Source organism: Meles meles, chromosome 4 (assembly GCF_922984935.1).
Source record: "Meles meles chromosome 4, mMelMel3.1 paternal haplotype, whole genome shotgun sequence".
Classification (NCBI taxonomy): Eukaryota; Metazoa; Chordata; class Mammalia; order Carnivora; family Mustelidae; genus Meles; species Meles meles.
In genome coordinates, this window is record NC_060069.1 from 11877649 (window position 1) to 11905334 (window position 27686).

Below are 27686 nucleotides of genomic sequence, written 5' to 3' on the forward strand. Positions count from 1 at the left end.
ACTGTAGAATCAGTGGCGATTTCTTTACCATTTCAAAACTCTCCTGTTCATACCAGAAACTTGCTTACAATTTTCCAAAACAAGTTAAAAAGACTTCTACCTCATACAAAATCACATCAAAATTTTTTACTTATTTATTTATTTTTAAGATTTTATTTATTTATTTGACACACAGAGAGAGATCACAAGTAGGCAGAGAGGCAGGCAGAGAGAGAGAGGAGGAAGCAGGCTTCCTGCGGAGCAGAGAGCCCGATGCGGGGCTCGATCCCAGGACCCTGAGATCATGACCTGAGCCAAAGGCAGTGGCTTAACCCACTGAGCCACCCAGGCACCCCTACACTTTTTTTTTTTAAAGATTTTATTTATTTGACAGAGAGAGAGGAGGAAGCAGGCTCCCCACCCAGCAGAGCCCGTGTGGGGCTAGATCCCAGGACCCCAAGATCATGACCCGAGCCGAAGGCAGAGGCTTAACCCACTGAGCCACCCAGGCGCCCCCAAAATTTTTTAATATAAGATATTGGTATTTAGGGGAAGAAAACCACATGAAAACAAACTGATTTGAATTATGACTTTATTTAGTATGTCAATAATTTATTCTGGTAATAAATTAGTTTGTACAGCAATCAAAAGTGTTGGGTGCTTCCCAGGAAAACTGCTTCCAAATGTGTACACTAAAATATATGCAGAATCCTTTAAATAGCTGACTTTATTTTCAAACTCAGAATTGTGGTGACATCAAGTTATAAGGAAGCATTGTCTTTCTCTAGTAGTTCATGATTTAGTTTCGAGTCTATAAAGGTTTCAATTATCATTTCAGCTCCTGCAAGTTATAATACCGACAGTTTAAAAATCACCTGATCTAGTCTCCTAATTGTAGAGATGACGAATCCACTGGCCTTGCCAAAGACTACAAAGCTAGTAAGAGACAAAGCATGGATTACAGATCAGTTCTCAGAGGTGGTCTGCAATGTCTGGTCAGGTACACAAGGCACAGAATATCACACAGAACTCTAGTCGTGTCTGAAAGACCTTGGTTTAACTTTCTGCTTAACAGAAAAGTTCTTTTGTAGTTAGCAAATTTAGTAACTCAGTTGCTTTGGAAACAAACTCACTCCCATCACTGCAGGATTACCACTGGCCACTGATTGCCAGTGCAGTAATTCACTCCTCTTGGAATGTTTGGAGTGGGGCAACTTTTATTCCTTCGACGTTCACAACATCAAGGGTGCCCATTTGTTTTAAATTCATCATCAGCCGAAGGAGCTGGTATTACCGGTATCTATAAAACCAACAAAATTGAGCATGGAACAGTTCTCTGCTCTTTGAAGTTCATTCCCATGAGGTAACATATACCATGCTCTCTTCGTCTGAGCTGCCACTGGCTCTAATCCACGGGTGGATTCTGGGACATCAGTGTCCCCAAATAGCCATGAGACTTCTCATGCCATGAAGAATGTCATATAATAATACATAATGTACCCCCATCCTTCTGACATACAATTTTTGGTGAATTACTAGGTCTTTGACTAATGCAGCCCATTTATCAACCAGTGGTAGAACAGTCAGAATGGTCACATTCTGGCAAGCTGTTTTTTTTTTTTTTAATTGCAGGAGCTGTTCCCAAAACAACCTGCCAGGCATCAGTGAGGTTGTTCTGTTCGTTTGTTTTTTGTTTTTTTAAATTTTAGAAACACACTGCAAAGTTGTGCATATGAAAGACATCTTTGGATTTTCATGTGATTCTAATTTCTTGCTATTGTCCACAGCAAAGGAGGACTGATAGCCTACCTTTATAAATTTGTTTTTTTCCAGGGCAACATCTCTCTGTAAGAGTGGATGTCTGGTTCAGTTACAGTCTATAAACACTGCTTAGATGTGTCCCTAGGAACACATTTATTTAGAACAGGCATCTCATCTTCAGGTTTGTCCTCAGCAAGCTCAGTAAGAGCTACTGTAGCAGCTCTACGTCTCAGGGCTAGAGACCCGGTGCCGAGGTGACGCCCAAAGCGTTGCTGTCAGCCACGAAGCCTTGACAGGGGGCCCTCTCTCGTGCCACGTCATTAGCCTTAGCTAAACACAGTGCGACAGACAAGACCAGATCACACAAATATGGTCTGCTCGGATCTGGCAGAGCCACTGAAGCATTCAGTTTACTAAGTTGGCAAATTTTTCTTTTTGTTCTGCTTCCAACTTCAGTTCCTTTGGCTGCTTTTCTTTTTATCTTGTCCCAATTTTCAAGGCACATGTAGAATATGGATAAGGAAACTTCCAATTCCTTGACCATTTCACTTTTGACCTTACTTTCTGTCTTCGGGCTCTGGAAAAATTGTGAGCTCGGTATACCTTCTCTATAATACCATGACCAGAACTGAATGTAGGAAGTACAATGGAAATGGTATGCTACGCCGAACAGGAACTGAGTTCTTATGAATGCAAGACTGAGCAGACTGGCTTGGTGTGGGACCTGAAACCACAGCGGGACAAAGCAACAAATTTGCTTAAGTTTAGAATGGTAAAGTGGATGTCCAATTTCAAAGAAAGGGCTAATTCTAATAATCTTAATAACTAAGCCAAAAACATAATCCTCCCTTTTATTAAGGAATCCTAATGACTTTGAAGTAGATGATGCTGTTATCGGATAAGGAAGAAATCAGGTGTAAGACATAAAAATGATACTGAGAGAAAGCAAGCACTGATTTGAAATGATCTTCCTTTAAACTCACATGGAAAATGGAGAACATTTCCAATTCAAAGTTCTAAGCACAAAATCCAGGCATGTCACGTCATGGACTTGCTTCTTTAACTGGAGATGAACTCAGCAGCAAATGGTAAAGAGCCACACGCTAATGGCACAGCCAACGATGGAAGGGTTGTCCCCGTGAAGGAAGCCGGTGACTTTGCATTTGATGTTTTCAGCTTGGCTCATTCCCAAATGTTCAGGACGTAGATTCCTAATGTCCTCTTTAGCATTTAACTAATTCTTTGTGGGTGGAGGGGGGTGACACTGTTTCTCCACGCATAAACTGATCCTAAGACAGAGTAAGAAATTAAATCAAGCATGGAGTGTGTCACAAATGCATCAATACTTGACTTTAGGTTTGTTGCAGAATCAATCTAGCTGTTAAGGTTTAAAAAATTTTTTTTTTGTTTCAAGGTTTATTTATTTTTCAGTCTTCTCTACACCTAACGTAGGGCTCGAACTCACAAGCCCGAGAGCAAGGCTTGCATATGCTCTTCCAACTGAGCCAGCCAGGGGCCCCGCAGGTTTGTTCATTTTTCATTGCTACACCACTTCGTCCTTATTCAAAGAATCCACGTCAGCACCAGAATTATAATCTTAAAAGTGCTTTTCAGTTTTTAGCTCTAATTCACACTTAAAACACCTTATCTTATTTGTAAAGATATATCACATCTTCTTAAGTTTCTGTATTAATTACTACACTAAACTTCTCCACTTCACTATTCAGTCATTTGAAGACCTAGCCTCTTCAAGGTAATCACTTCTTCCAACTAAAAGGGGTAGCTCTTTGTTTCCTGACCAGATAACCTGCAGGGTCATCTACATTGTAAATGAAGTTCAGTCTCTGATTATGTATCCTGGCTTCTGTCCACTACCACAAGACACCTCTGCTTTCCAGGTTACCCCTCATCTCGTGCAGACTGTTCCCCAGCAGGGTCAGTCCACTCCTGCCCAGCACCTGGGGCCTCCTCCCCCAACCCAACTTCCTCTTTGGAATTTATGATCTGTTGATCAGCTCATTGCTCCATATTCTCAACCTCTTCCTTAAAACATTCCCATGCCTTCTTGCTCTAACACAGTGGTTCTCAAGAGGTAGTGGGAGGGGCGTGCTGATATTGTCTCCAGGGGATATGTGGCAATATCTGGAGACATTCTGGGGAAGTGCTACAGGCATCTAATGGGTAGAGGCCAGGAATGCTACTAAACACCCTACAATGCACTGGACAGCTCTGTATAGCAGGGAGTTATTCTGCCCCAAATGACCATAATGCTGAGTCTGAGAACAGGCCATCCTCTAAAGACACTACTTCCCCTATAACCTCCCCAGTGGCTGGGAGTTCTCTCAGAGTACTGGTACACAGAGACAGGAGGAGGGTCTGGTTGCTCCTTTCAGCCACTGTTCTCCTTCCCTCCCTACAACCCACCAATTTTGACTCTTATGTCAGGACATATATCATCACTGCTCCTCTCTGTGTTTTCTGGACCTAGTTTAAAGTCCATGGTCAATTATCACAATCCCTCTTCTGTCACTCCCTCCCACCTACCTGACAAAACCACCTACCTGGTTAAATCTAACTTCCTGTGTCTGTATTCACCGACGCAGCTCAATGTCTACCACCTTAAACCCGGTCCTGATCCTCTATCAACAGGCCCCACGTCTCTACTCCTCTTTGCAGCAAACTCCTTGAAAAAAACATCTATGCTTGCTACTTCAAATTCTTCTCTTGTTCTCTCCAGTAAGCTTTCCACCAATCAGGCTCTGTCTCTATTACTTCATCAAAACTGCTCTGACCACCATACAAATGGCCTCCCCGTTAAAGCCAATGGTTAATTTCCAGTTATCGATCAGTGACATCTGATAAGGTTGTTCACTTCCTCTACCTTTTCTCATCTGGCTTCCAGGATATGGTACCACTGGTTTCCTCCTCCTTCCTTTCTGGCCAGCTTTGCTGATTCCCCGCTTTCCTCCCTGACCTTTAAATATTGGGAGTGGCCGAGTTCAGTCCTTTCTTTTGTCCATCTCTACCTATATTCACAGCCCTGGTGATCTCTTCCAATCTCATGGCTCTAAATGCTATTTATATACTGATAATTCCCAAATTTACAGCACTAGCCGATCTCTCTCTTTGAACAGAAGACCTGCATATCCAGTTGCTTTCTCACTTGCTCTCCAACTGGATCAAAAAAAGACCTCCTAAACTTAGTATGTCTAACTCTAGCCCCTAAGCCTGCAGACATCTCCCGGTCAGTTGATGGTAAATGCATCCTTCCAGTTACGAAGGCCACAAATGTCGAAATCATTTTTGATTCCTCTCATACCCTATATTCAGTCAGTAAAAATAATCCTTATCCTTTAAAGTGTACTCAGAATCTACCCACCTTTCACCACCGCCAGTGCTACAGCTTGGTCCAAGCCAGCCATCTCCAACTCTGGTTCATTTTGGGGCCTCCTAACTCTCACCCTTGCTAGATCCTAACTCCTATCCTTGCTTCCACACAGTCTACTCTGAACACAGCAGCCAAAGTCATTCTATTATAACTTAAGTTGGCTTGTAGCACTCCCTTGCTTGAGAATCCTCCAATGGTTCCCTAAGTCATTCACAGCAAAAGGCAAAGTCTTTAAAGTGGCTCACAAATACCTTTGTGATCTACCCAACTCTGCTGCTTTCCTCCTGGGCTACTCTCTCACGTTCATCTGTTCTGCTCTGGTCACACTTGATGTTCCTCAATAAAATCAGACAGGTTCCTGCCTTAGGGTCTGTCCACTCAAAGTTCCTTTTGCTGGACTGCTTTTTATCCCCCAGGGCTCACTTCCTCACCTCTTTCAATCTATGTTTGATAAGGCCTTTCTCAATAAGGCCTGCCCTGATCACCCTATTTAAAATTGCAACTTCTTCTCCTATGAGCACTCCTAATCTCCCTTACCCTGTAGTTTTTGTTATAGAACACATTTTGATATAAGAATAAATCTGTAAACTTCTAAATTACAGCAAGCTTCTCACATGAGACTAAGTGCCTGGTGCTACATTCCCTATACTCAGATTAGGTTCAGCCTTAAGAATGTTAAGCTCTGGGGCACCTGGGTGGCTCAGTGGGTTAAAGCCTCTGCCTTGGGCTTGGGTCATGATCTCAGGGTCCTGGGATGGAGCCCCGCATGGGACTCTCCGCTCAGTGGGGAGCCTGCCTCCCTTCCTCTCTCTCTCTCTGTCTGCCTCTCTGCCTACTTGTGATCTCTGTCAAATAAATAAAATCTTAAAAAAAAAAAAAAAAAAGAATGTTAAGCTCTGGGACACCTGGGTGGCTCAGTTGGTTAAGTGGCTGCCTTTGGCTCTGGTCATGATCCCAGTGTCCTGGGATCGAGTCCCACATCGGGCTCCTTGCTCGGATGAGGCTCTGCCTCTGCCTGCCACTCTGTCTGCTCTCTCTAATAAATAAATAAAATCTTTAAAAAAAAAAAAACAAACATTAAAAAAGAATGTTAAGCTCTGTTATATGTCAATCATATTTAAAAAAAAAAGAAAAAATGAAAAAATCCTGTTAAAGCTTCTTACTTAAGACTCCATTCAAAATACTGGCCAAAAGCTGGGGTAGGGATGGGCTTATTGTTCTTATTGAACATTTGTTTTCTACCGTCAATATTTTTGAGTGAAAAACAGTAAGTAAATTAAAGACCAAAATGAAATTGTAAGATTGCAGTTATGACATACCTCAAACAAGAAAATGCGGAGTTCTATACGTAGAAGCCAAGTAAGAAATACTATACAACCGTTCCCTCCAAAATAAGTCTAGGAGCTCTGAACAATTTTAATTACTTATTAAATAAAGGAGGAATAGATTGCCAATTAAATATTATTTTTCTATTTAATAAGTTATCAACAATTTTCATTAACTACAGTGCAATTAGCTTTTGCCTTCTCAAAAGCTAAAATGAGTTAATTTGAGTTTTTCAAGTTGTGATTTACAATACAGCTGTTTAGTAATAGTTTTAATATTTTGTGTTTTTTTTGGGGGGGGGACTTGTTTAAAAAAAAAAACATAGCATTTACCTAACACACTGTTAAGAAATATTCTCCAGCACTTACAGATCGCTCTAGGTCCTTGCCTCGCAACCTTCCCTGACACCTTTTAAAATTCAACTACTTACCTTGTCATAAATCACTTTTATAATAAGAGAGCAGCTAGGACAGGTTGCCACATCTTCCCCATTCTCCAAATCTTCCTATAAGAAAATAAAAAACCGTTTGGTATTGTCTTCCCTTTGCGATTTCCTCCTTCCAAACTCCTTCCACCCCTAGGGGCAAGCTCCTTTGTGGCTCACCTCCCCAAAAGGTCTGTGAGGGACAAAAAAGCCTGCCCAGAGAAATACCAACTCCATTCTTTAGGCCAAGCGGTACCTAAAAATACCTAGGAAGAGGGGCTCCTTGGTGGCTCAGTCGGTTAAGCAACCCAGTCTTAATTTCAGCTCAGGTCATGATCTCGGGGTTCGGAGGTCGAGCCCCACCCCAGCTCGGTGCTGGGCCTGGAGCCTGCTTTAGATTCTCTCTCTCCTACCTCTGCTCCTATGCCGTAACCCCACCCCCACCCCCACCCCGCCTCTACTCCCTCTCTCAAAAAAAGACCAGACCTGACCCAGGAAGGTTTGCCAAGTTTCGTCGCCTCAAACCCCTGAGATGACAACAACGTAACCCTGCCTCCAAATAAGTATCCCAGCAAGTGGGACCTTAAGTGGGGAAGGATGGCAAGACTCATGCTCCCGCCATCCAGCCTTTCCCACCCCCACTCTCCACCCCTCGGCCAGACTAAAGGCCAGGACCATGTGCCCACTGACAGATCAAAGTATCAACTTTACCGGGACTCAGAGACAGGATAAAAAGGGCGTGTGAGCCGCAAGGTGACAGAACGGCGGAAGGAACGAGGAAAAGCAAACGCGCGTGCTCCGACAAACCGCCGGGCGGGACTCTGGAGTTACCTTGGTAATGCAGAAGTTATCCCCACACGGGCAGGGGTAGAAATATGCCTCCGAGTCTTCGTCATATTGGAAGTCCTCGATCTCTACTTCGTCGTGAAACACGGACATTGTCCCAGGGGCCAGCAGAGGTCCGGAGACCCCGCCAGCCGACCCTTGCCCGGGAAAGTCTAACTTCGCGGGCTCTGGTCCCAGCCGGGTGTTGTCAGCCGGTGCCGGCTCAGGAGCGATCGCTTCCGGCGCATAGACAATGACGCAACTCCGGCCTCGGAGGCCAAATGGGTGACCGGGTGGCGGTCGCCATGGAGATGGCGGAGCTAGCTCAGGAGGCGGAGACATTGGATGTGGCGGCTCGCGGCTTGGTACTGTGCGCCCCTCGCCGGTGGTCGGAATTACCGACCAATAAAATGTGAGAATAGCTCGCGCTGCTGTGACGTCACGTTACCGGAAGTTCCCAGGATAGGATTGCAGGGTTCGGCAGGTAGGCTCTCTTGGTTCCCGCGGCGCGAGCCGTGCGGAGGCCCCTTTCTGCGGCCGCCGTTCTCAAGTCCGCGGAGCTTAGAGAGGCCTTAAGCTGGGTCCGCGGAATCGGTGGCATCGACCCGGCCCTTGACGTCCTTGGGGAGTCGCTCTTTTGCTGGGTCTCAGGCGGCGGCCGGAGCACCTCTGCCTCTCGAACCTCCCTTCCTGCGTCCCCGGTGACGGACGGAAAGTTCTCTTGGAATTTTGATTCACCGAGTGACCTTGAGCTCAGGGCGACGCCTGCCTTGTAGTTTGTGGCTGCACTCGCCTACTCAGGTACACCCCTGGCTCTTCCTCACCCCGGGTTATCTTCAAATATCCTAACCTGTGTTGTCGAGAGGACCGAGAGAGTGAAGGCAGATTGCGTTCTAGTCCTGTGTTTGCCAAGCATATCATTATTATGACAGTGATTTGTAAAATAGTAATAACCTCCCCTTTTATTATGGGGAGTTTGCTATGTACCAGGTTATTGCGCTGAGTACGATTCTTAACATCAACCCCGGGAGTTTCGATGTTATTCCGTATTATTAGCCTCCAAACTGAGATACAGAGAGTTGGATATCTTGAGAAAAATGAAGGTTCTGTCTGTCCCCAAAGCCTAGAGACAAATTACTTAGTTTATTGAACCACGGTTTCTTCTTTGTACAAGGAGTGGCATCAGCAGATACTAACATGAGGCCTCTGTATACATTGAAAGGGAATGCAAATAAAAGGTGGTTTGTCTTGAAAGCAATGGTAGTGCCTGTTTTAATACAACCACATTCCGTGGGGATGTTTCTCCATCACCACACAGTTACTCAAATTTCGGTAGAGAAGGAAAGCAGTGCAGTGAAAAAGATACTTTTGAGAACTAGATCTGGGATCAGACTCTGACTGTTGGGAGCTAGATATTTACATTCTTTTGGGCCTTATTTTGTCTATTGACTAAAAAAGGTTTGGATTAGAGATGATATGCAAGATCACGTACAGATCTACTTTTGCATGGAAATTACGAGATTTACTGGTTTATATATACCATGTTTCCTTTATATTTACATGGTATGTTTCATGTAATACCTACACGTATACACATTCTTGTTCTTATTTATGTACACATACTCAGGTTTGCATGAAGCTACCAATTTTGTGCATACTGAGTTGAAGCTCCACCTGGTTTGAGGCTTGAAAACCTGAAGGCAGAGGAGTCTTTGGGAGAAAAATCAAGAAGTTACATTTAAGAAGTTTGTGGAAGGTTATCCCAAAGGCCTCACATTTTGGATAATTGAAGATCTACCCGGTAGTTAGGAAACACTTGTGAAACTTGTTGAGGCTTAACCGGGGTGATTCTGGTGTAACTGGGCAGAGGAGAAATCCCAGCAAAGCCCACCCCGCTCCGTGGCTGCTCCCTGTATCTCTATAGGCACAGATACTTTCCAGGTAGTCCCTTGGAGACAGGAGGACAAGGGAGAGTTTCTCAGGGTCTGTTCTGTAGTCCCAGTGAGCATTTTGAGGTTGGGAATCATCTTTAGTTCTTCAGTGCCTCTCAGCACAAGTACGTACAAATTACAGATGAGCCATTTTTGAATGTACAGAAATGATTGCATTCATGTTTGGTGCTTGGAAGTAAAAATTGGTAGACCTCTTTGAAAGCAATTTGGACCCAGCAAAAACAATATGCTGGGGAATTTTAAAATTTGAGGTTAATAGCCTTGGAAGTTACAGGCGTTGTTAGGTAAATTTTTTAAAAATAATTTCCTTGTAACTTTCCAACTTTTTTGGAGTATGTATTACCTGAAATGGGAAAAGAAAAACTAATGGACCACTTTCTCAGTAATAACGGACTCTGTGTGTGAGGCACTCTATCAAATGTTTTGTATGCATGATGTCATTAAACAGCCAGTGAGGTATAGGTATCATTAATCCCATCATCAACATTGGGAAACCAGGGGCTGAAGAACTTACGTAAGGAGGCAATGCTGGTAAGTGACAGTAAATTGTGGCGAGAACTCAGATCTGTCAGATGCTAGAACTTAGGCTCTTAATTAACTTTGGTGTCATCTGTGATATGATGGCATTGAAGCCGAGCTAGATGAAACATACCAGCCCTGAAGCTCTGCAGACTGCTAAGATTGTCTGGCTAGAGCAGTGCTGGTGCCCTTGAAACCTAGGTTTGGGAGTCTGCTTCGCTTTCCATACGGCTTTCATCCTGCTGTCTGTTGGCTGTAGGCCTTGTCTGCCAGAGGGGATTCCCTGTATGGTGCTGCCCAGTTTGAGTTCATGCTGTCCTGAAGAAAGTAAAACCTATAACCAAACATATAATGCAGTTTTGTTTTTGTTTTTTTTTTTTACTCCATCTAACATTTTTAAATAAAACATCACAATGACTACTAAACTTTACTTTGATTCCTAAAAGGGAGTGAAATGTTTTGTAATGAGCCATTTTTGGACCGTGAGGGTAGGACCAAAGCAGATTTACGAGTTGCTGTAGGATCATTTGCGATCACAAACTTATAATTCGCAAAGAAGTCAAGTCTGTTGAAATGTACCATGAGGCTTTGAGTGTGGCTCTTCCTGGAGACAGCGTGGGCTTCTGTGTCAAGAACATACCTGTCGAAGATGTTCAGCGTGGCAGTGGGGCTGGTGACAGCAAAAATGATCCACCCGTGGAAGCAGCTGGCTTCGTGGCTCAGGTGATGATCCTGAACCATCCAGACCAAATCTGTGCTGGATTGTCACACGGCTCACATTGCTTGTGAGCTTGCTGAGCTGAAGGAGAAGATAGATTGTCGTTCTGGAAAAAAGCTGGAAGATGGTCCCAAGTTCTTGAAATCTGGTGATGCTGCCATCGAGGATACAGTTCCCGGCAAGCCTATGTGTGTTGAAAGCTTCTCTGACTCATCCTCTGGGCTATTTTGCTGTTCATGACACGAGACAGACAGTTGCTGTGGGTGTCATCAAAGCAGTGGACAAGAAGGCGGCTGGAGCTGGCAAGGTCACCAAGTCTGCCCAGAAAGCTCAGAAGGCTAAATGAATATGATCCCCCATTCCTGCCACCCCAGTCCTACTCGGTAGTGGAAGAATGGCCTCAGAACTATTTGTATCTATTGCCCATTTACGTTTAATAGTAAATGGTTAATGATAGCAATGCATCCTAAAGCCTCCAGAAGGAAAGAAGAGTGTTTTGCGGACCATTGTGGTTTTTTGGGCATGTGGCAGTTTTAAGTTATTAGTTTTTAAAAATCAGTGCTTTTCAATGGAAACAACCAAAAATCTGTCTCAGAATTTTGAGACCCATTAAAAGCTTAATGAGAAAAAAAAATTCTTTTTCAATCATAAAATGTTAACACTGTTGCTGTGGAAAATGACCAAAATTCTCAGCATGTGATCGAACTTAGAACTAGTTCATAATTCTGAATAGAAACTGTGTTTTGTGAATGCGGTTGTGTATCAGGCTGAGAGGAGTTGTTATTGGTGGTATTCCACCGTCTCTAGGTAGAGTTCAGCAGGGAGCAGAGGGCAGGGGTTAATGGGATTGACCTGACTCTTAGTAACACTCTTGCTTGCCAGGCACTTGCCAGGACATTTGTTCCTCTCAGCAATCCAGTGAAGTGGTATTGGCATTCCAGTTTAAAAATTTTAAGAGGTGACTTGTTCAAGATGAAAAAGTAGGAAGGAATCAGATCTGAGCTCTGTTTCACCCATTTCAGGGCAAGCTCTCCGTAACTTTGGTACTGCTAGGGTTCCCTTACCAAAAGCTAGATGCTGGGAGCCCCTTTGCTTCCTCAGTGACACTTAGGGTTCTGAATCAACAGGCGCCATGATAGTTCTGTGAATTTACTTCATTTCAGTATATAAATGCTCTACGAGGCATTCTTGGGTTCTCTCTCTCTACCTGTCTTTCTTTTTTTAACTTCTCTCACACCTTACCCAGTCTGTTACCAAGTGCAGGGCTCTGATTCCAGAATATGCTCCCTGTTCATCTCCTTCTGCCATCTCAAAACTTTATCCTGCTTTCATTTTGGACGGGAGCCTTCTAACTGGAGACTCTCTCGCAAGCTGTGATCCATTCTTTACACAGTAGCTTGAGTGCTCTTTTGATGTAAATGTAAATTAGGTTCTGTCAAATGTAAATTGGATCCTTTAATGTAAAGCTTTCCAGGCTTACTCAGACCCTTCGGTTGCTTCCCATAGCCCTTAGAGTAAATATTCTGTCCATGGTCTGATGTGATCTGGCACAGATGGGCTTAACCTCTTGTCACTGTCACCTAGCTCCCGCTCTCCAGTCCTACTGGCTGTGATTCCTGTAACATCGTAGGCTTGTTTCTGTGATTGGGCCTTTGCCTGATGGCTCTGTCCTTACTGTCAGCATGGTTGCCTCTTCCTCATCCTTCAGGTCTCAGCTCAGATGTCTCTTGAGAGAGAGCTTTCCTGATATTCTTCCACTCATTTCCTTTATCATGCTCATTGTAATCTATATTTGTCTCATTAATTATCTGTTTACTGTCATTGGCTAGACCCACTGTACTTAAAGCTTCATGATGACAAGGGCTTTGTGTCTGGTTCTTTAGTGTGTTTCCACACCCAAAATAGTGCCTGGCATCCCAGCAGTTCTTAAATAAAATGAATGTACTTATTGAATAGAAAACCAGTATAGTTCATTTTAAATCTTAATCTGTTGCCTGCAGTAATTTGTTTTTATGGCTTAAGTGGATACAGTTTGTTTATTTATCATAAGATAATTTCCTGTTTCAGTAATAGAGTTAGGTATGAATTTTTCGGTTGAGGTAAGGCCTATGAGGATAGAAACATTGATGGAATATTCTTGTATCATTTTAGAAAATCCCTAATGTATGTTAACTTTCCATAGCTAATCAAATACTTACATTGAATATGTGAAACCATTGGATGTATTTTCAAAAAATGGGTAGATTTTTGCCTTTTATTTTGTTTTTAATACCTTAATGCTTTGGAGGGCCCTCTGAACACAATTTGATAAAAATACCTTTTTTTCAATGAACACTGTTATGCTGTAAATAAACAAATAAAAATAAATAAATTAAAAAAATACCTTTTTTTTAACCAGTAGGTGGCACTCTTGGTCATGCTTACTGGCGTTCAAAAAACCAGATTGTAGAGTTTTAAGGAGAACAGCTTTAAAAAATTAACATTTCTTTGAGAAAATCAGAGAAAGACAATTATATGATGTCGCTGATATGAAGAATTTGAGAGGCAGGGTGAGAGGTCGTGGGGGTAGGGAGGGAAAAAGAAACAAGATGGGATCTGGAAGGAGGCAAACTGTAAGAGACTCTTAATCTCATGAACAAATTGCGGGTTGTTGGGAGGGATAGGGTGGCTGGGTGATGGACATTGGGAAGGATATGTACTATGGTGAATGCTGTGAAATGTGTAATCCTGATGATTCACAGACCTGTACCCCTGGGGCAAATAATACATTATACGTTAATAAAAAAATTAACATTTCTTTTTTTTTTTTTAAAGATTTTGTTTATTTATTTGAGAGAGGAAGAGCACGAGCATGAGCAGCGGGGAGGAGCAGAGGGAGAGGGAGAAGCAGACTCCCAATATAGGGCTCTATCCCAGGACCCTGGGATCATAACCTGAGCCAAAGGCAGATGCTTAACCAGTTGAGCCACCCAGATGCCTGCCCCAAGACATCTTTATTTTCAAGTTCAGTTGAGCAGTAGACCCTTTAAACAGCATAATCACTAAAAAGTGTGTCTTATTTGAGGACAAATTTTTTTAGCAATGATTTCCTAAAACACTGAGCAAAACAGTGTTATCATGTTAACTCTGTATCAGTTCAATTTTATCAGGGAACTTAGCCTTAAGTGACATGTAACTATATCATTCCAGCCATTGGTCTGGTCTCTTTTGTTTGTTTGTTTAAGATTTTATTTATTTATTTGAGAGAGAGAGCAGGAACGGAGGGGATGGGCAGAGGCAGAGGGAGAAACAGACTCCCTGCTCAGCAGGGAGCCTGACAGGGGGCTCAATCCCAGGATCATGACCTGAGCAGAAGGCAGACCCTTAACTGACTAAGCCACCCAGGGGCCCCTGCTTTGGGCTTTCATGGGGTGGGGGTGGGGGGCAGGTTATCATAAGGAGAAAGAGTCAAAGACAGGCCAAGGAAGCTGAAAAAGGGAAGCATTAAGAGGAAACAATCAGAAGAGACAAGTGGAAACACAAGGAGGAGGAATTGATGGGAAGGAGGTAGTGAAGAGTAGACTTGCTGTGAGGTGATGCTTGCTGATTGTAATGAGCCTTGCCTTTTGCAGCCCAGAGTGCCTTTTCACCGTTTCCCAGAACGTGGTTCTTACATGTCATCTCTGCTATTGCAGGAACTTTGTGAGAATTTCAGTATATGGAAACACCGCCCTTGTTTCAACCATTGTCTATCCAAAGGTCTCACTATAATACCAGGACCAAAGTATTGCATGTCAGGCAGTCAGCCAGCCACATACTTAATGACTCCTAAGATCTCATGGACTTCTAAAGTAAGTTTCGCCTTCCTTCTTTCAACAACGAATGTCCCATTTTTAGTTTAGTACATTCAAAGGAGAGAAACTACATTTAGTAGTCATACACGAGGTGAAAGGCCTCATGCTTTTTCATTTCTTAGAAAAGTGAGTAGCATGTTTACCCACAATGATGCTGTGACACACTATGACAGGAAATAGATCTTTTAGTCAGAAAGCAGTGCTTTTTGATACGACTTGGTTATAGCTGACTTTTATATCACTTGATTATTTACTTTTATTTGTTTTCTGTCTGTCTTCTAAAACGTAATCTCCCTCAGAAGGTCTTCATTTCATTTATGTCTGTATCCCCAGTGTCTGCCACTTAATGGACTCTTTTTTTTTTTTTTTAATTTTTTTATTTATTTGACAGAGATCACAAGTAGGCAGGGAGGCAGGCAGAGAGAGAGGGGGAAACAGGCTCCCCACTGAGCAGAGAGCCCGACACGGGGCTCGATCCCAGGACTCTGGGATCACGACCTGAGCTGAAGGCAGAGGCTCAACCGGCTGAGCCACCCAGGCGCCCCCACTTAATGGACTCTTAATAAATATTTGTCCGATGAAGAACTAACTTAACAAATGTGGAGTAGGAACGTAAGCACAGTTAGCTTGAATTTTTCTAACATTAAATTTATTACAATTAATTTATATAGTATCTTCCCAAAAGTTCAGAAAAAAGGTTGTATATATACATTTTCATTTATTCTCTAATATAGGAAAGGACAGCTATATATGGCAGTATAATATGTTAAATGTGACCGTCTGAGACAAATACTCAAAAATTGGCAGAGGACAACAGAAGGGTAGGAACCAAAAATATCATCCGACTCACCATCAGTTCTTTTTTTGATAAGCCTAAAGGTTTTAGAATTTAAATGTTGGGTAATCTTTCTGGTTTTGTTTTGTTTTTTTAACATTTTATTGAAACAGAAGTACATAAATCCTTGGACAGCTTGAAATTAATTTTTTTAAGACTTAATTTTTTTTTAAGCATTTCTAAGTTTACAGCAAAACTGAGAGGTAAGTAGAGATTCTCTGTGTTTTCCCTGCCTTCACACCTGGGTAGCTTTCCCCACTGTCAGTGTCCCCCACCAGAGTGGTCCATCCGTGACGGCTGTCGAGCTCCCCTGACACAGCGTCATCACCTGGAATCTGTAGTTCACGTCACTCTCAGTGTGGCGTGTTCCATGGATTTAGACAAATGGATAAAGACATGTATCTATCGCTGTCACCATGGTACCAGACAGAGTATCTTTAATCCCCTAAAAATCTTATGTGGTTTGATGCATTTTTACAAAATGAAATACCCACACCATCAGAATTCAGATTAAGAAACAGCGGTGCCACTATTAACCTCCCCAAAGGTACATACTAGCTTGATTTTGAACTTGATAGATTAGTTTAGTCTGTTTTTGTGCTTTTTCTGACCGGACTCACGCAACATACGCTTTTTTTTTTTTTTTTTTTTAAGATTTAATTTTTTATTTGACAGATCACAAGGAGGCGGAGAGGCAGGCAGAGAGAGAGGAGGAAGCAGGCTCCCCGCTGAGCAGAGAGCCCAATGTGGGGCTTGATCCCAGGACGCTGGGATCACGACCTGAGCCGAAGGCAGAGGCTTTAACTCACTGAGCCACCCAGGCGCCCCCAACATATGCTTTTTTTTGAGTCCGGCTTTTACTCTTTTCATTCAGTGTGGTATTTGATGCTCATCTGTGTGCCTGCACATCGGTGCAGTTAGTTTATCCTCATGGCCTTGAACGTCAGAAGATTTGCTCCTTGTGCTTCGTCTAGCAAGAATTATTAAAGACTTATTTGGTGCTGTTTGGGTGGACTACAGTTATTGGACAGTTACAAAATCTCCTCTCCTCTCCTCTCCTAGCACGAGATGAGTCACATGAGCTTGGTTAGTGGTTTTGGTAACTAATAGCATGAGAATTTGATGGTGCCACTAATTACATATACATGTACTGTGGAGATCAGGTGAATCAGTGCTAAATAGTGGCAGAAATTTTGTCAGAGTGGAGTTAGGCCTTTAACTGCTTTGTTTCGTTAGATCAGCTCATAACACTACAAGCAAAAATCCAAACCTCCTTCACTGGCCCCTAAAATAGTCTGGTATTTCCCTACGTTTTCTTAAAATATTTTAACTTCAGTTTTATGTTTGCCTGGGAGGTGTCATGGCCTGTGCTGCTGTCTTGGTCCCCGGGTTGTTGCGAAGCTCTTCTGGAACCATCCGCAGTCCGGCTGCTTCACTGAGACTGACATCCAGCGCTTTGCGCCACTTTACTCTGACAAGGTGGGTTTCTGGCCCTTTGAGTTTCTGGCTCATTTGAGGTGATTCAAAGACCTGACCTGCTGATGGTTATGGGAGGCTTATCAGACTCCCGAAGGCATAGCAGAGCATCTTGCTTAAAAAATGCTTTTCCACCCATAGACTGTTAAACTCGAGTTAGATGTGCAGATTTTCACTGACCACTTTCTAGGATCTGTAATGTTCTAGTGTATTTTGGATAATCATGATATTACAGGGGCAACTAATTACTTTTATGAAGATAATACTTAATAATCTAATTTTACTTTCTATTAAAGCACAATGAAATCCAAAAGGAAAACTGATCACTTGGAGAGAACCGCCAGTGTCGTTCGTCGGGAGGTTTGTATCTTTGGGCTGTGGCAAGTTTTTCTAGGCTGGACAGTGCACACAGTTATGACCAGCTCATGGAGGAGGCCATAGATGAGCTCCATCCCTTTGAAGGACAGTCTGGGAAAGTTTGTTATGTTTTTGTTCAGAACTTTTCTGATAAGAAATATGACAACTGATTCGAAAAGTTGGCAGCGAAATACTCACATTTTTCCTTTAAAACTGAGAATAAATGGGGGCGCCTGGGTGGCTCAGTGGTTAAAGCCTCTGCCTTTGGCTTGGGTCATGGTCCCAGGGTCCTGGGATCGAGCCCCGCATCAGGCTCTCTGCTCGGCAGGGAGCCTGCCTCCTCTTCTCTCTCTGCCTGCCTCTCTGCCTACTTGTGATCTGTCTGTCAAATAAATAAAAAAAAAAATTAAAAAAAAACAGAATAAATGGATTAATTTTTGATGAAGGGAGTATAACAGCAATTGAGGGACTTACGCTCAGGACATGTGTAGTGTTTACGGTTATATTTTAAGGATAGAACTTTGACAGCCTATATTTTATGAGTAGCTTACCTTTTCCTTTTTTGTTTGTTTGTTTGTTTGTTTGCTTCTTTTGGCATCATGTCTTAAAGTCCTTGTTCTTATCCCTACTTTAGAACAACTTATTTCATCAGAGGAGAAAGCACTAACATCTGAGAAAGGAAGGTGGATGAGCTCTTGTTATCCTTCCCATGTGCAGATTTTTTTCCACCATATTCAGACCCTAGAAAGATAATCTACCACCTGAAGGGGTGTCAAGGGCTGGGAAATAAAGGATCCTCACCCTTTAACTCAGTGAGTAATCCCATTTTGTTTTAAAAACATAAATTGGATATTGGATTTTGCTTTTCGAGTAATTCTTCACATATTTAGATATATTTAGCTTAGTGTTGTTGTGTATTCAAACAGTAAGAAAATTATTACACACTTCTATAAACATGGTCAGACATTGCATTGTTGCAGGAATTTGATTTTTAGTATTAATAGTAAGATAATACTTTAATGTAAAAGACTATTGTTTAGGCCCCATTTTTCAAGCTAATTCTAAAGAAAATTGCTTTGGGATCAGAGGTACTGTGTTTGTAGATTCAGTTTTAGGCCAATATTTTTTGAGATTAGTTCAGCATAATAGATTTATGGATGTAGAGAAAAGTACAGTTTCCCCAGTGATGATAAATCTGAAAATTCTTTTTTTCTTTTTGGTTTGCTCAACGTACAAAAATGCTCATTCTGTAAATATGTGACTTGTTAGAATTTCTTTTTAAAAAAGTGAAATCTTGGGACACCTGGATAGCTCAGTGAGTTAAGCATCTACATTTGGCTCAGGGTCCTGGGATCAAGCTCTGCATTGGGCTTCTTGCTCAGCTGGGAACCTGCTTTGCCCTCTGCCTGCCACTACGCCTGTTTGTGCGCTCTCACTCTCTCTCTCTCTCTCTCTCTCTCTCTCTCACTGTCTCTTGCTCTCTGACAAATAAATAATTTTTTTTAAATTAAAAAAAAAAGAAATCTTGCCGGTTTTGAAGAAAAAGCAGTTTATTTGACAAGCTTAACTACATTCTTTTCTGTTGTTTGGTATACTTTGGTATACAGGGTTTGGTATACTTTCTATAGAGGGCCAGATAGTAAGTATTTTAGGCTTCATGAGCCATGTTGTCTTAGTTACAACTACAAAACTCTGCCTTTGTAGTGTGAAGTGGTCATACATTACACATAATAAATCTAAGTGACTATGTTCCAATAAAACATTATTTATCAAAATACCCAGATTTGGCCTGTGGATCATAGTTTGCCAATTCCTGAATTAGAGTAGCATTTCAGAATTTTATAGGACAAAAGTATTGAGACTATTGGGGTGTTTTTTGAGAGGAGTTTTTTGTTTTAAAGATTTTATTTATTTGAGAGAGGGAGGGAGAGAGTGTGTACAAGCAGAGGGAGGGGCAGAAAGAGAAGTGGACTCCTCCCCAGGTTGGCAGCCTGATGCCAGGACCCTGGGATCAGGACCTGAGCCAAAGGCGTATGCTTAGCCAACTGAGCCACCCCGGGGTCCCTGAGTAAAGTTTTAAGATAACTACACAGGAAGTTAATGTAAGCTCTAATAGTGTGATTGCAAAGTTAAGAATTTTAATGTCCAGAAGTCAGAAAATGCACCCATGGTATGACCTTGGCAGAAGAATTTTCCATTTGCAATTCTTTTTTTCTTCATTTTTTATTTCTTCTCATCTCCCAAACAGAATGGGAGCTGGGAGCAGCTGGATAAAGCCAGATGGTGTCTGAGCCACAGCTTCAGTGGGTATATAAGGTCTGTGGGGTCTCATCCCAGTTCCTCCAGAGGATGGCTCCTAGCCATAGAGCAGGAGCCTGACCTTGGACTTGGCCGAAATGAACAGCATCTCAGCTTGGGCCCTAATAGAAATGGATAGATCACCGATTCATTGCACTCTGGCCTTTAACTTGTATTGCAAGTGCACTTTACAGAAAAGACTCCCGGCACGTCACTTGCTCTTGAGTTCAAGTCTGTGAGGTTGCCTCAGAACAGGACTGCATCTGCATTTTATGAAAGAGGAAGCAGAGCCAAGGAGATAAGCTAGCGGCTCTCCCTGCCGGAAGCTCCAGCCCTGTTTCTGACTCCTAGGCCTCAGGACCCTGCTGCCCCTCTAGGAGGGGCTAAAGAATAGAGCACTCACCTACTCAGAAAGGTTTTTTCCTTGTTCGGGCTTGAGTTCTCTCTGAAGAATTTATTGAGTGACCATATTATGATGTTAATGCTTCTTTCTTATCTGGGGCTGTAAATGTAACCAGCCTGAGGTCATGCTGATGCAGGAAGCTGAGGTCTGAATTGGATGACATTTGACTGTTGGTGTTCAAGTTAAGATTTTTTTCTTAAGGCTCAAAGAATGAGCAGTCTGGGTAACCTTAGAAATGTCAAGGAGATAAAAGTAAGATTATGTAATGCTGTAAGGATTGTTGAAGTGAGACTGAGATTTCACTGGAGGGGTCACTCCATGCTTGGCCTCTAGAAGGCTGGCCCACTGAGCAAGACGGACTCTGCTCCCCAGTTTGACAGCAGTTTGGTAAGGAAAGCATTTTTAAAATGACGAATCCGAATGCATTTGTTTGGAGATATGCCAGACCCTAGGCTAGGTTTTAGGGTTGCAGCACTGAGCGTGATACATAAAGTCCTTGACCTCATGTTCTAGTGGGAGTCTGATCAGAAGAGGCTGATTTTATGCACCTGGTTCCCTGCAGAGACACCTCTGATCCTTTATCGGTTGTACTAGTTCGCTTCTTCTGGAAGCCTGATGAGCCTTATCCAAAAATGCCTCTGCGCGTCAGTACCTTTTTGTTGACAAAGCACTGGATTGTTACCAGTTGCTACTTCATTCTCACAGGCACCCTGCAAGGGAGGTGAAGGGGTCCTCACCCCGTTTCACGGATGAGAAAGTGAAGATTTCAGAGATTTAGGTGGGATGACCCTGCTTCCTGATTTGCCCAGGCTGTCATCCTATTTCACTCTATGGAGTGCCCTGTTTTTGATGCAAATTACATTGTGGCCTACATTTGAAGGACTTGTTTAGTAAGCTGGGGCTTCAGCCCTTGAATTCAGATCTTTGATATCAAATGGGTTTCTCTTTCTACTACAACAGAACAATGTGACGCTTGATTTGGACCAAGTTTAATTGAGCAACACAGTGGAAGATAAATTTCACATACCCTCATCTGTGTTCTAAACCAAAACTTAAGTGTTGATGTAAGAAAGGAGAGATTTGGGGCTGGCACAGTAGTTAGTTCGTACAGTCAAATGGCTGGGCTCTTGGGGCAAAGAGCTCTGGGGGTCTTATAGGCCCCATGCTGACTGTCAAGTGCTAATAGTCTGCTTGATCTGTAGTTTTGTGGAGGGTTGGGTTTGAGTGGGGTGAGCTGCTTAGCTGGAGGTCTGGACTGTGTCCCGAGTTGAACCCTTAAAATTCTCTGCCAGTCATCACCTACACATTCTGGGAAGATCGTGTGCTGGAATGGCCTTCTCCAACTTGGGGGCCTCTGGGCAGGGATCTCCTTAATCTGGAATGTTTCTAACAGTTGATGCCTAATTTGCTGTGCTTATCAGTGTCTGATAGACAGCCTTGGAGAGATAATCCAGTCTAGGATGAGCCGTAGACAGCAGTAGCCTTACCACACTGTCAGCTTCGACAGCAGAGCACGGTGGGGAGAAAGCTCAGGCCTCCATCTCCGAGAGGTAGCTGTGCGGCTTGTGGAGGGCCTGGGCCCAGTCTTGCGGTGAGACTCCCAGGGCCATGTAGTATGATGGCCTGGCAGCCGGCCTATGGCTCCTACCCTGCTCCGGGTGGAAGCCAACGGAGAGGGGGGCTTCTTGGTGGAGGGCCCGGCATGCCAGTGTTGATCCAGAGAGTCCAGCACAGTGCTGGTGGCACAGAGGCCATGTTCCGTGTTCACTGAGTAGAAGAAACGAGTGTTAACCGCCCCCCACCTTCCTGGGGCTGATCACCTGTACTGCCTTGGATGAGTGACTCTGTAGTAGGAATGGTAATGGCCTCCACCTCAAGGGACGCGGTGACAGTGCAAGTATAGTGCGTGGTTTTGCAGCAGCAGGTGGGAGCTGTGGAAAATGAGGACTTGCCTATACTGCCACTTCCTAGTAGTACCCAGAACTCACTACTGTCTAAAATGTGTAGGGGCGCCTGGGTGGCTTAGTTGGTTAAGCATCTGCCTTCCCCTCGGGTCATGATCCCGGGGTCCTGGGATGGAGCCCTCCATCGAGCTCCTGGCTCTGCAGGAAGTCTGCTTCTCCCTCGGACCCTAACCCCTGTTTGTGCTCTTGCGCTCTCCCTCTCTCAAATGAATAAATAAAAATAAAAAATAAAATGTGTAGTGTCAGTGCTTTTCACAGACACACTTTTGCTCAACAAATTAGGCCATTTGAAAAGCAAGACTCTTTTCCATTTCTCCCCTATGGGATCTAATCTGATGAAATAGATTTTATTTGAGATCCGGCAGACCTGTTCTGAAGACCTGCTGTGTGCGCAGCCCTGTTCCACGTGCGGCAGCTACAGCAGCGCCTGAAGCAGGAGCTTCATTCTGGGGCACGTCAGAGAATGTCAGAGGTCGTCGATCCTTGAAGGCAGGAACACAGGGTAGGGTCCTGGGAGGCAGGACCGGCTGGCAGCGGGGGTGGCTGTTCTACATTGGTGTGTAACACCGAGCCAAGACAAGAGGAAAAGAGCCAGCCACGGGCACACCATTTCTGGCAGAGGAACAGACAAGAGCCAAGGCTTGGTGGCAGAAATGAGCTTGGCATATTCAGAGGAAGGTGGTAGGATGAGAGGTAGGCGGGGCCCAGGCTGTATAAACTATTATGGGCTTGTATAGGAGTTGGGATTTGATTCTGAGGGGAATGAAGAAAGGTTTTAAGCCGAGAAATGCCATATGATTTATATTTTCAATGGGTCACCTCTTGCTCGATAGAACATAGCTTTTGATGGGCTTTGATACCAGCTAGAGGTGTGGAGGACTAGGCTAAGGACAGAGTCCCAGGAGAAGTCACAGTGGCTTCGAATAGGGGTGTAGGGGTGGAGGTGGGGAACTTAGACGAGGAAGGGCTGATAGGATTCACAGACTGGGAGTGGAAGGGCTGTAGTGGATGCAGTAAGAGCAGAAACCAAGAGATTTCTAGCTTTGGGATTTGAATAATCTGAGTAGATAATGATGCATATATTTGCTAATATGGAGAAGAAGAGTTGGAGGAGGGGAAACAAAGTGCTCAATTTTGGAATAATCCGGGGTGGGAGGGTGGAATGTGGGTAGAGTTAGAGATGAAATAAGATTAGCCGTAAGTTTCATCAGCTCCTATCAGCTGTTGGATCTGGGTTACGGGTACAGTGGAGATTCATTATACTGTTTCTATTGGTTTTGTATATGTTTCATTTTCCCATAATAATAAAAAGGAAGAAGCTTGGGGAGATAGAAGAGTTTTATGTTGGATGTGTCATTTGAAATGGAAATTCAAATCAGCAGTTGGATATATGAGTTTGGAGTTCACTGCTGGAAATAAAAGGTTTTAGCCTTGTAGAGAGTAGGGGAAGGGGCCTGCGGCTCAGCCCTGGGATGTGTCAACGTTTGGAGGTACAGCAGAAAAGGAGGGACCAGTGAGGCCAGAGGGAAATCAGCAGGGTGTTGGGGAAGCCAGGAAAAAGGGTTTCAAGGGAGGAGTGGTCAACTGTTGACCTCTAGGTGGACAGGCATCATTGGATATAGCAAAATAGAAGATGGGTGACCAGAATGACCGCTAGTACATTGCTGAGAGTGAAAGCCTGACTGGACTTTGTTGGAGAGAGAATGGGGGAGAAGGAAGTGAAGCCAGGGCTATATGCCCTTTTGAAAATGTTTTATGTGAATGTGAGCAGAGAAACGGCCAGACAACTAGATTAAGGGAGAGGCTTGTTTTGTTTGTCTTTTGAGAAGCAGCAAAGCACAGTGGCCCGAAGCCTGAATTTGAATCTCTGCTTTGCCACTTATTAGCCTTGGGGCCTCAGTTTTGTAATATATATAAAATATATAAAATGAGGGGCACCTGGGTGGCGCAGTTGGTTAAGCCTCCGACTCTTGGTTTTGGCTCAGATCATGATGTTGGGGTCCTGGGATCGAGCCCTGCGGTGGGCACCGATATCGGCGTGGAGTCTGCTTGAGATTTGTCTCTGTCCTTCTCCCTCTGCCCCCTCCTGTTTGTGCTTTCTTTCTCTCTAAAGTAAATAAATAAATCTTTAAAGAAATGGGAATGACAATAGTAATGCCTGCTTTCTAGAGTTGTTGCAAAGAATGCATGAATGAGTGTACGCAAAATGCCGGGCGCATGGTTAAGTTGTGCGTAGATGTTTGCGGCTGACGTTAGGTGAGTGGAAGATTGTGCGCTTGCGAAATCTGTGTGTCTTGGAGAGGGGAGAAGAGGAGTGATGTGTGAGAGAGGGAACTGCTGGAGAAAGCAGAGAGGAAACTCAGCCCAGGGGGACAAGTTAGCCTTTGGTAGGAGCAAGGAGATGCCATTTGTCATGCCAGGACAAGGTATGGACAGGCCAAGGTGTCCATTTGGCAGGAATTTGTGATCTTTCCTTGTCAGTAAATCACTTCATAAAACCAGTTACATTTAGTCAGATTCCTACTCATCACATTTGTTTTCTGCCACAGTTTAAAGAATATCTCTGGGCCTTGATCTCCCTGTATGTAAAATGATGTACTATTTTGGATAATGACTAAAATTTCCTTCGACTCTGAAATTCTCTGTGTCCTAATGGTATTTTTGTTTAAGGTTATCTCTAATCCTGGCTTTGTCTACATTTTTAAACAGCAAACAAATGGATGGGAGTGAACAGAGGAAGCCAGCTAGGTTTCCCAAAGAAAGACCTATTTCCTGCACAGAGAGTTTTGCAGCAACAGTAACAACAAAGTACCCTACATAAAACCAGTTTTTAAAATCAGTATGATGGAATTTCCTTTTAGATGCTGACTCCGTCAAACCATTAAAAATGTGTGCTAGTAAAAGTTGGCAAACCTATTGTTATTTTATTGAACAGTAGAAGAGTCTAAATGTTATTTTATGGAAAACTTCATTTCCTGCCATGTGTTTTAACTTAGGACATGGCCAGTTGAAGTTTTCAGTTGTGAAATCTTTTGATACGTTAAGCATGAGAACAAGTACAAATGTTAAAACGTATAGTCTCTCCATCATGTTTTGTTTATTCGTAAAAGTAAAGAAAGAATGGCATATAACAAGGGCCATGATTATAGTTCTTAATTATATGAAACTAGCTCCAGAATAAAATAAAGATGTGGCCTTCAAAAAGATTTTTCCAATGTTTTTAATCTACATTATTAGAATTCTTTATGTAGTATGTAGATTTGCATTAATTGAATAAGATAAAGTATTAATAGGAAGGCATGTGTTAAAAAATCATGAATCATGCAACATATTTTGTGTGACCGGTTAGAGCAGTTTTGCCCAGGTTAGTAGGACTGATCACAACAGGTGTATTACCGTTTGTACTAATAGCAATAAGCATAAAACGTCTGGGAACATTTTTGTTCATAGAGGCTATCTAAGTGAAAATATGACTTTTTAATAGAAAGTCTAACTTCTTTTCTTCATTGAATTTTATATTTGAACATTAGCAAGTGATTGTTGATTTCATTTTCATTGACTGAAGCATGCTGACCTTCCAGCTGAAATTCTGTGCTCCTCTGCCTGGGTCCCCCTTGGTGATGATGAATGTTGGTTTCCCTGCCCCCAGGTGACTCTTGAGGTTGTTCTTAAAGCTTTCTAGTTTTATCAGTGAATCCAACAGATGCCAGTTAAACTGTTATAAATTAAATAATCTAGCTCTTGGCTATGTTTTTACAGATTATTATGTTGAAAGAAAATAATGAATGTTTATACGATAAACTTTTTTTTTGGTATATCTAAGAAAAATAAGAGCAATAACATAATGGAGAGTCCTCTGGTGCATCTTATTACTTGTTTTTGTAATAAGGTATTTGAATTAGTATCTGGCAGACAAAGGAAGATTCCTGTTCTACTGAAGAAGTTCCACCTTCCCTTACCTCTCCCACAGTATTAAGCATGAATCTAGATTTTCTGTAGTGGTTACCCCTTCTCCTCCTTATCTTCTTAAACAACAAAAGGCTCCTGAACATCTAACTTTTGTTCAGGAAACTAACTTTAAGTGACTCTTAGAGTTTTCATTCATTCTGCAAGTATTTATTTACTCAATCTTCAGCATGCGTTGAGCCCTGTGCTTGATCTGGGGAATTCATACAGACACAGATTGTACTCTGTACCTGACCTTGGGAGGCCTGTAGTCTCGTGTGGTGGAAGAGACTTGTTCTTGAGGATTGGTGGTTACATTAAGATGTGCTAAGTATGATAAGAAGATGGAAACATTTTATTGGTAGAATTGAGGGGGTGGAGAGAAGCAGGAAAACGTCAGGCAGGGGTTAATCTTTGAGCAAGGCCTGGAAGGGTGAGTAGGAAGGAGGTTGACGGAGGGGGCTGAGAATGTGGTGCGTGCCAAATGACCTAGGTGGGGTTTTGGGAGGCGGGCAAATGTCAGGTGCCTTTGAGAACCAGCAGATTGTCCCGGCTTGGCTGGTAAACCACTAGCCTACGGATACAAGAGAGGTCAAGCTACAAAGGCCATTTAGCGTTTTGTTGTTGTTGTTGTTTTGGTTTTGTTTTTGTTTTTTTCAGTTGAGTGTTAGCCACTGAAGGTTTTTGAGCTGGAGGGTCACTCAGTGAGGTCAGAATACTAGCAGTATTTAGCTGTTGGCTGCTTTGAGAGAGACAGGAAGGCTAAGGCAGCAGTTCAAGTGAGAAGAAATTCTTGGCTTAGGATGCCAATGGGTGAGCATGGGGAGGAAAAGACACGAGCTGAGTTTGTGGAACTTGTTCATGGTAGGGACAGGATGCTTGGAGGAGAGTCAAGGATTCTGTGTGTGTGTGTGTGTGTGTGTGTGTTTGTGTGTGTGCGCGTGTGCGCGTGTGTATGTACATTTACGTGTATACATGTACCAGTTGAAAATGGATTTGACTCTTGAGTTCAGGATAAGAACTGAATGGAAATCCTGGTGAGGGAAAGCAACTGATTCTGTGGGACCCTATCTCTGCGTCCTCAGTGCCAGGCAGCACATGCTCAGGGAATGTTTGTGGAAGAGATGAATATGGCGGATTTCGTTGGACACAGAAGTGAGCTTGCCATTGGGATGGGACTGTCATGTGAATAAGGGGCCAAGCGCACCTAGGTTCAAATCCTGACTCAGCCATTCCTGAGTGATCTTGAGCAAGTTACCAAACCTTTCTGTTGCCTCATTCAGAATGGAAGGTAGCAGCATCTGCTGGGATACAATCTAATTATTCCTATGAACTAAATGAATTGGTGTCCATGAGACCCTTAAGCCCGCACCTAGAATACACCTGAGATAAATGCTCCTCAGTCATTGGCTGTTACTCACAGGGGAGCACAGATGTGGGCCTGATTGCCAGAGAAGTAATGATGAGTTGGGATGAGGGTTAGTAGCTTTGAGAATGCCTGAGAGCTGTGGCCTAGAGGTGGGAGAGGGGGTGGGAGCGAGGCAGTTTAGAGGGAGAGGCCATTGAGGAAGTGCGAGGACCCGGTCGGAGAGGCAGGAGGAGACCTGGAGAGTTCGTATCAGCTCTCCCAGGCAAGGAGAATGTGTCAAAAGTATGGAGCGCAGAGAGCTCAGGGAGTGGGAG

At 43.2% G+C, this 27686-nt stretch overlaps 2 protein-coding genes across 3 annotated transcripts in view; one reads left to right on the forward strand and one right to left on the reverse strand.

Moving 5' to 3' along the window:
• Positions 1 to 554: 554 nt before the first annotated feature.
• DPH3 (diphthamide biosynthesis 3) lies at positions 555 to 7942 on the reverse strand. The gene is made up of 3 exons (XM_046002254.1): positions 7710 to 7942; positions 6885 to 6959; positions 555 to 3029 (listed from the first exon to the last, which is right to left on the reverse strand). The coding sequence occupies exons 1-3, from the start codon at positions 7815 to 7817 to the stop codon at positions 2964 to 2966; spliced, it is 249 nt and encodes an 82-aa protein (XP_045858210.1). The 5' UTR covers positions 7818 to 7942; the 3' UTR covers positions 555 to 2963.
• A 205-nt stretch (positions 7943 to 8147) lies between these two features.
• The window catches only part of OXNAD1 (oxidoreductase NAD binding domain containing 1), a 37257-nt gene continuing 17718 nt past the window's right edge, over positions 8148 to 27686 (forward strand). Inside the window, exons 1-4 of one of the 2 annotated variants that reach the window (XM_046002252.1) lie at positions 8148 to 8504; positions 14567 to 14722; positions 16916 to 17039; positions 17333 to 17396. In XM_046002252.1, the coding sequence (XP_045858208.1) occupies positions 16921 to 17039; positions 17333 to 17396 (183 nt within the window). In that variant the 5' untranslated portion in view covers positions 8148 to 8504; positions 14567 to 14722; positions 16916 to 16920. The remainder of the gene's footprint in view (positions 8505 to 14566; positions 14723 to 16915; positions 17040 to 17332; positions 17397 to 27686) is intronic. The other variant, XM_046002253.1, reaches the window with a different exon arrangement.

Coding starts and splice junctions, on each gene's coding strand:
- DPH3 (XM_046002254.1), bottom strand. CDS start 7,817: ATGTCCGTGTTTCACGACGAAGTAGAGATCGAGGACTTCCAATATGAC. Junction 6,960..7,709: donor ATAACTTCTGCATTACCAAG/GTAACTCCAGAG, acceptor ATTTTCTTATAG/GAAGATTTGGAGAATGGGGA. Junction 3,030..6,884: donor TAAAAGTGATTTATGACAAG/GTAAGTAGTTGA, acceptor ACTCTGTCTTAG/GATCAGTTTATGCGTGGAGA.